An 8260-nucleotide genomic window follows, 5' to 3' on the forward strand; every position below is an offset into this window, starting at 1 on the left:
TTTGTGGTCCATTCCCCGGTATCCATCTTTTTGTTAGCACTTCCATATAGCAAAACATATTCCATAAATGTCTTTAATATATTTACAATACCTACCAATACCTCAAAGCTCAAAGTTGTAAAAATGTGCCACAATCAGAACACAGAGGACTGCAGAGCAGACGTGTCCGTGCTATAAGACGTGTCCGTGAGACGTGTCTGTGCCATGAATGCATATCGGTATGCGTCAGTGTCATCAATTCCCGTCCCTCTTGGGTAATTTCAGTGCTCTCTGGAGGCACGGTTCTACTCCAGTCTTTGAGTACATCCAGTTAGGCATCAGTGATTAGTGCAGTGCTCCGGGTTCCTTTCCTTTGCGGCCGCGGTGCAGTCTCCTCCTGCGCTCTTGGATGTGTGTGTGGTGTTTGCTCTGGCTCTCCCGCAGCCTCCTTACCATCTCATGGCCTTTGTGGTCCAGCACTCGAGGCAGAAAGAGTGAGGCCTTGTCTGTGCTTCTGGTTTTGAAACCTCTCCGCGGCCGACCCTTCCCGTTAATGGACACGTACCACTGTCGCTTGATGCTGGCACGTCTCCTGCCACCCCCAGCACCCCCTGAATGAGGCGTTTGTTCTGTGGAGTGGTGACGCGAGGCGTAAGTGTTGTATCCCAGTTCGTGGATCCGCTCCACAAACTCACACTCTTGATTGAAGGTTTCCTGAAGAGAAAAAAATGAAAGTATCACAAACATTAAACCTACTTCTGCGCTGGACCAGACTGGAGCTGTGACAGGTGAGGTGTACTCACAGAGGCGTAGAGCCGGCCCTTGTCATTCATGGCCAGGTATCTGCCTGAGAACAGTCCTTTGATGGCAACCACTCCCACATCCACCGCCGTGATCTCCAAGATACCTGCAAAACACGCACACACAAAACACTTTTAACTGAAAACTAGCTTTATTCCACGGACAAAACAGCTTACTACACCTGAATGATAAGAGTGACCAGATTTTAAAAATTAAAAACTGGGACATACCCTGGTTGGGATGGGGGAGCAACAATACAATTGTGAAAAGAGTGGGTAATGATGTACATTTTTATGCATTCAATCAATTGATGGCTCATTCACACCATTTTTATGGCTCACTTGTGTGTCAGTATGTCTGGCAGACATCTGTCAGTGTAACTCAGAGCACTTTTGTGTTCTGGTCAAGGATGGATTTGTCTATTTTGACTAAATGAACAACAATATATTCACTTATTTACTGTTGACAGGTATCAAAGTGGTCAAAAACCAGGAAAACTGGGACAAATCACTGGTTTTGCTCAAAACTGGGACTGTCCCGAGTAAATAGGGTCACCCTACTATGATCCAAACCTTGGCCTGAATAAACACAGAGGGATGCTGATCACTTAACACTCTTTTCAACTTATTAACTCTTTAATCAATGTTTCATTGGTCATAAGGCCCTTGAGAGGCAGAGACAGGAATGAACAGTGATTAGACAAATAGGCTACCGCACTTTTTAGTGGAGAGACATGTTTGTGATAGCTTGATTTGACTTGTCACGTCATAGTCTGAATAGTTTTTAATGACGTGTCGATTTCAAATTGTAGTAACCAGCAATGTCTTATGCTGTTACAGTAAATTGATTTCCTAGGCTATGATCGATTATTTTTACAATAGCTACATGTAAACAAAGTCGCCCAATGTTTGATTAATTAAAAATGATAAAGTGGCATGGTTTATGACACAGATCCATATTTCTAATTAACTACACCAAAAATATGGAAACACTCATCATCAAATGTGCATAAAAAGTGCGTATGACTCCCTTCACGGATTTTAGTTCTTAAAAACTAAGTGCGTAATGACTCACGGGATAGGTACGGGATATTTTACTTAAAAAGAAAGCGCTTAATGAATGACTGACTGTACGGGTTATTCTCCTCCAGCGAACCGTCGATCTTCCCGCTAGCGTGTATCTGCAGATGATACTTGGTCGCGCAGAAGAGCTTCCTTCGCCTGGGTGCTCCTCCAAGGTGTTCGTACACTCCTCCGCGGCCTCCGGCGTCCCGTCGCCGCCGGGGGTCGCAGCCGCCAGCCTTATGTCCGAGGCCACAGGGCTCGGACCGCGCGCCGCTGCCTGGCTCCAGCAGGCTCAGCACACTAAGCAGCAGCAGCAGAGACGGGACGAGCATCAGCATCGTGGCATGGCCGGCCTGGCACGACTAAAAAAAGAAAACGGACATAAACAAGTTCCGATAAAGTCCACGGGTCCCATTCAAAACAAAACGGTGTCGATCTAACGCGATGAAGTCCGTGAGAAGTCACATCCCAGCCGCGGTACTGGGGATGCGAGTGGAAGCCTGAGCGCGCACAGAGGGAGCGCACATGAAAGAGGCTTGCGGCGACAATAGGCTGAACTCCGACCAATTAATACAAAGGAGGGGGAGGCAAAAAAGGTATCGGCCCCGTGTGAAGTGAGAGACCGCGGCCTGGATAAAATTACAGTGTGGCCGAGCGAGTAACAGTCCTCTGCTCTGAACTGCACTGAGCTGAAAGAGCCGAAAGGAGCAATTGGAAACGTCTCCGAATGACAGGAGATTGAGAAGTTCTGGGCAGCAGCGGCAGCAGCAACAACATGTAAGACAGGGAGAGAGAATGAAAGCGTGGTGGTGGTGGTGGTGCTGCTGCTGCTGCTGCTGCGAATAGACACGCACCAAGCAAGCACCATCTAACGTTCCTATAGTTTGTTTGTTTGTTTTTTACGACCATGTGCCAGAGGATGACACAAACCTATGTATTTAACTCCCAAGGGCAACAGTTCAAAGTATGACAGAATACAGTGTACTTATAAGAGCTTTTCTATACAAGTGTTTTTTACAAGTTTTTTTTACAAGTTATCTGTTTTTTAGTATTTACTTCTGTACCTACTTTGTGTTGCAACACCGGAATTTCCCCATTGTGGGACAAATAAAGGCTTATCTTATCTTACTTGACAAGAACAATTTCACAGTTGACTTTATGGAACAGCATAACATAATCCAACATAATCCTAGTGATTATTACTATAAGAGTTTTTATTTAAAACAAATAAAAAGTCAACTGAGAGCTCGCTTTCAAATGGGAAATGGAGAGTGTCTTGGTTGGCTTTTCCCTCTTCTGCACGGACTAAACTGAGACCAAACCAGGTCCAGAACCCGCTGGCACTGAGCACAGCATGCGCCGTGAAAACTTGGCTTTTGTGTCCACCTTTTAGAAAGTAAATTCTATTGTCACCAAGTGCAAGCAGCACTGCCACGGCAGAGGATCCACAAAGTGCACACGCCAAGATTTCTTCATTTGTTCGCGGCTATTAACCGCAGTTGTCCCGGTGCCAGGCGTCTTTGTGATGGTTGTCACTGAGTGCTGGCATCACGTGATAGCTGGTCTCTCGAGCTCGACCCCACTGTTGGTACAGCCCAGAACCAATTTCTGCACTGTGCAAACAAATAAAGGTAAATTAAAAAAAGAAACCACAAGGAGGCTGTTTTGTGAATCAAAAGGAAAACAAAATGTTTCCTTTTTGTTTTGAACATTTTAAATCTATTGAACAATCATACACATATTTATGACATAAGATGTATGCCAAACTGTGCAATATTATAGTCAAAGGAACGCAGTTTGTCGAAATGCAAGCCCAATGCAAGCCCAGTCCCGGCAAGTAAGTAATGTTTTTTTAAACATATTTTCCCATTCTTCCAGAGTCAAAATAAAATTACCCTCTCTTTCCTATTGATTTTTATTGTAATTAGTAGAGTGGCTCCCCAAATTGTTAATACATTTAAGATATATTTAAGATATTATTCCCTTTGAAATTTCTGGTTTGTAAATATTAATACATGTTTAAATCAGGGTTTAATGGTCGTTGCTTTGTTTAATTGATTTGTTAATTCAATTCAATTTATTTTATTTTTGCCATGCCCAAAATCACCACAGCAGTTGCCTACAGTGAAAAAGCATAGGGACTTTTTGCAATGTCCCAGCATCCTGTGTTCTTAGACAAATGTCTCAAGCTCCCCTGTCCTTAGACCCTCCTTCTCGTCTAGGAAAAACTACCAAACCTCTTGAAAATTTAGAAACCTGGAAGGAGAGATCCGACTCCCTCAGATGGACAGGCGGACGCAAGATAGACAGTGGAACTAGAGCCACTCAGGAGAACCAGTTCTTCAAGGCAGATGAAAAATCGTCCATATGGACGATTTTTGTCCATATGTTTTTATAAAAAAAAATTATAAAGTACCGCAAAGCAGAATAAGCATTAAATTAAATACAAAAAGCGGTATTAAGTCAAATGATAAAATCCTGCGGGAGACATTTAGTTTGGAAAGCATTGTTCTGACGCTATGCGCGTGTGCACGATGCATGATGGGTATTTAAAATGGCAACAACACAGTGGCCAGCACTCGGCGCTTCATGGGCCAGTGTGGTTTTGCATAACCGTACAATGTGGAGGCCAGATCGTCTTGAAAAAATATGCAAGTGGTAATCGGAATGACACAGTTGGAGATATACTAAACAGACACCTGTCCAACAAAATATGTGACCGTGATATCATGGAAATCACCTGCAGCAGCGATGACTCCTCCAAAGTTGATGTTGTTGAAATTTCACCTCTGTACTCAAGACAGTGCCAAATTCATCAAATGTGTTCAAGAAACGCCACATACAGTTTGCTGTCCTGATGAAGATGGGCCGGAAGTACAACAAATTGATGTCTAAAAGGTAGTTTATCAAATACTGATACGGTCTATAAAATTCCAAAAAAAAATTGAGATTGCTCAAGACTTAAGCCTGGTATTCCATTTCTTCAGGCCTGATGGAAATGCCCCAAATCAGTTATTCAATCAACTTTTGGACTTCCTTGGTGGCCTTTGAGTTGAAAAACTCTTTTGAAATTGAAATTTTATTTATATTTAGTCCACCTGTTCAATATATTTCATTTAAAAATCCGTAAACCAAGTAATACAATAATTGCGGCCTAACTGGCCTGAGCATAAGCAATTTCGAAAGGAAATTTTAAGCCTGGTCTTAAATGAAGATACTGTGTCGGCCTCTTTAACATGGACAGGAAGCTCATTCTGTAACACAGGTGCTTGGTAGCTATACGCTCTACCTTCTACTGTGCTTTTAGAGACACTTGGGACCACCAAAAGGCCAGCATTTTGAGAGCAAAGTGCTCTATTCGGATGATATGCACCTTCGAGGTAGGATGGAGGATTTCAAAGTTGATTCTAAACTCGACACAGAGCCAGTGAAGAGACTTTAGCACCAGCGTAATGTGCTCTCTTTTAGCTCCTGTTAGTAATCTTGCTGCTGCATTTTGAATCAGTTGAAACCTTTTTATGGAGCTTTCAACTGCTGTGAGCAGAGAGTTTCAGTAGTCTAATTGAGACGTTACAAATGCATGAATACGTTTTTCAGCATCGCTTAAAGGCGAAATCTCTGATTTTAGCTATAATGGGCAGATGGAAATATGCTATTTTACAGACTTGATTTATATGCGCTTTGAATGAGAGCTCCAGGTCAAATAAGACTCCAAGGTTTCTTACAGTAGAACTGGAGGCTACACTGACATTGTCCAGTGTGATTATCTTCTCAGATAAAGTGTCTCAGAGACGTTTAGGGCCTAGTACAATGACCTTGGTTTATTTAGGGTTAAGGAGCAGATAATGAAGTTTCATCCAAGTTTTATATCCTTCACACAAGCACTAAGTCTGTCTACTTGATCGGTCTGATTGGGTTTCATTGATAAATTCAGATTTATGTCATCTTCATAGCAGTGGAAGTTAATTCCATTCAAACAGAATTGGACAGAATACTGAACCCTGCGGAGCAACGTAAGTTACTTTAGAACAAGGTGAGGAGCTCTGGTTTACATTATCAAACTTGGAACTATCCAATAAATAGGATTTAAACCAGCTGAGGGCTGTCCCTCCGACACCTACATCACATTCTAACCTCTGCAGTAGAATGTTGTGGTCGATGGTGTCAAACCCTGCACCGAGGTCCAACAGAACCAGGATTGAGATCAGTCCAGCTAATTAAAAATAATTTGTGACTTTAACTAGTGCAGTTTCAGTGCTGTGGTGGGCTCAGAACCCCGACTGGAAAACTTCAAATCATTTATAGTTCTGTAGACAGGACAAGGCCACGATTTGTTATTGTAACACCTTATTTGCAAATAATAAATAAAAGTCTTGTTTCTCCAATTCAAAGGATTCTTTCAAAATCAATCAATCATCATTCATTCTTTCAAAATGCTATCAATGCTTTTTTATGTGAGTATATTTTACAAATTGGTAGAAAAAATGTATACCTTTTGTTTTCTGGACTTGAAATCTCAAATCTGTACTGTTAGGTGCAAAACTTTGATACGCCATCCATCTTCTTCCGCTTATCCGAGAGACATAGTCCCTCCAGCGTGTCCTGGGTCTTCTCCGGGGCCTCTTCTTGGTGGGACATGCCTAATACACCTCCTCAGGGAGGCACCCAGGAGGCATCCGGAACAGATGCTCAAGCCACCTCAGCTGGTTCCTCTTGACGTGGAGGAGCAGCGTCTTTACTCCGAGTTCCTCCCATGTGACTGAGCTCTTCACCCTATCTTTAAGGGAGCGCCCAGCCACCCTGTGGGGGAAAATCATTTTGACCCCTTGTATCCGTGATCTTGTCCTTTTGGTCATTGCCCAAAGCTCATGACCATAGGTGAGGGTAGGACTGTAAATTCACCGGTACATCAGCTCTTTCTTCACCACACTGATCCGCCTGTCAATATCATAATCTATCCTTCCCTCACTCCTGAACAAGACCCAGAGATACTTGAACTCTTCCACTTGGGGAAAGGACTCCCCACCCACCTGGAGGGGGCAAGCCACCTTTCTCTGGTTGAGAACTATGGCCTCGGATTTGAAGGTAGGCCATAGGCTAGCTTTTCTATTGTGTCGTTCCGTGAAGGATAAATTGGCCAAAGCAGAAACAGAAAATTGCGGTAAGTGTGTATTTTTGTGTATTAAATCTTGGAATATCTCGAATGTTTCAGTCTCATATTCCAATGAATGTGGGTATATGTTTACTATTTTAATGTATTATATTTATTTTCTTCCCTTGTCAATCAAAATAATTATACATTCTAGCAAAAGTAGATCAAAACTTGTGATGTATTTGTAAGTGAGGCAGTCACATTAAGGCCTACAGCATACTTAAAAAAACATTTTGATTGAGCTGTCCAGACCCCTATGTCTCTACTAGGCCTACATGTGATTATTTATACATTGTACTTGTATTAATAGTGGGCTTAATCCTTATATAATTTGAATAATTTTTTTCAGGACGACTACGGGAGACAGCAGAGCTGAAGCACGACAAGACAATTTTGATGCAGATACGTGGGAAAGATTGTGTAGCAGTAGAGGACAGATATCACTAGCTGCTACAAAGCATACTAGATTCCTTTCTGAGAATCAGTCTGAAACAGGAAGGTATGTATTCATGAGACATGTATATCCCCCCAAATTTTTTTTACAGAATGTGAACTTACACCTGATAGAATTCAACTTTGCTGAGGGAATTGTTATGGACTATATAAATTTTAATCAAGCCACTGAATCTTGATTTTTATTCTAGGTGGCTCTTATTTTCCTTAGATATTGCTTTAATTATTGACTAGTGTTATTTACTTGTAAACTAATTATCATTCTATGATGCATTTTAGAGAGTCGGAAAGCCATTTGATGTCTCATACAAGATATTCTGTGATACTGTCATTATCAAGAAGATTTTGGACAACCAAGGAGTTCTTTGGATGAGCAGTCTACTTTAGACCTTCAAGAAAATTGTGCAGAAGCACGAGTCATTGGATGCCTCCAATTACAGGTACACATAATTTTATTTAGAGAATTATTGAATATAACTAGTAGTAAAGAAATATTTTTGCTGTTGAATTGATTTTGATTTTCGGCTCAGGAATAAGTCCTTTTCAAAGACCCTCAATTGTAAGATTTTGTTTTCCTAATCCAAAACACATCGGAGCATCATCAATACAATTCTGTAGGAATGGGCCTTGTGACCTGGGAATATCTGAAGTCAATATTTGTTTTTTTCTTTGAAATCTCATTCACCAGCATTCCACGGAATTGTTGTACATCACACTTACCGGTACTTTTTAATTACAGGAATAACCAGCTCAAGTCAAAGATTCAAGCAGATTATCCTCAGATCACCTTTCATCGGCCAACTATGAGAAA

The 8260-nt window shown here is 41.7% G+C and overlaps 1 protein-coding gene across 1 annotated transcript; it reads right to left on the reverse strand.

Annotated features, from left to right (window-relative positions):
- Positions 1–206: 206 nt before the first annotated feature.
- Positions 207–2528, reverse strand: fgf3 (fibroblast growth factor 3). The gene is made up of 3 exons (XM_072465194.1): positions 1909–2528; positions 783–886; positions 207–693 (listed from the first exon to the last, which is right to left on the reverse strand). Exons 1-3 carry the CDS (start codon positions 2180–2182, stop codon positions 325–327), a joined length of 747 nt encoding a protein of 248 aa, XP_072321295.1. The 5' UTR covers positions 2183–2528; the 3' UTR covers positions 207–324.
- Positions 2529–8260: the final 5732 nt, after the last annotated feature.

This window comes from Eucyclogobius newberryi, unplaced genomic scaffold (genome assembly GCF_026437365.1).
Source record: "Eucyclogobius newberryi isolate DKJ021-1_F unplaced genomic scaffold, fEucNew1.0.hap1 SCAF_5, whole genome shotgun sequence".
Lineage (NCBI taxonomy): Eukaryota > Metazoa > Chordata > Actinopteri > Gobiiformes > Gobiidae > Eucyclogobius > Eucyclogobius newberryi.

Coding starts and splice junctions, on each gene's coding strand:
- fgf3 (XM_072465194.1), bottom strand. CDS start 2,182: ATGCTGATGCTCGTCCCGTCTCTGCTGCTGCTGCTTAGTGTGCTGAGC. Junction 887..1,908: donor GGAGGAGAATAACCCGTACA/GTCAGTCATTCA, acceptor CGTGTTTTGCAG/GTATCTTGGAGATCACGGCG. Junction 694..782: donor AGGGCCGGCTCTACGCCTCT/GTGAGTACACCT, acceptor TTTTCTCTTCAG/GAAACCTTCAATCAAGAGTG.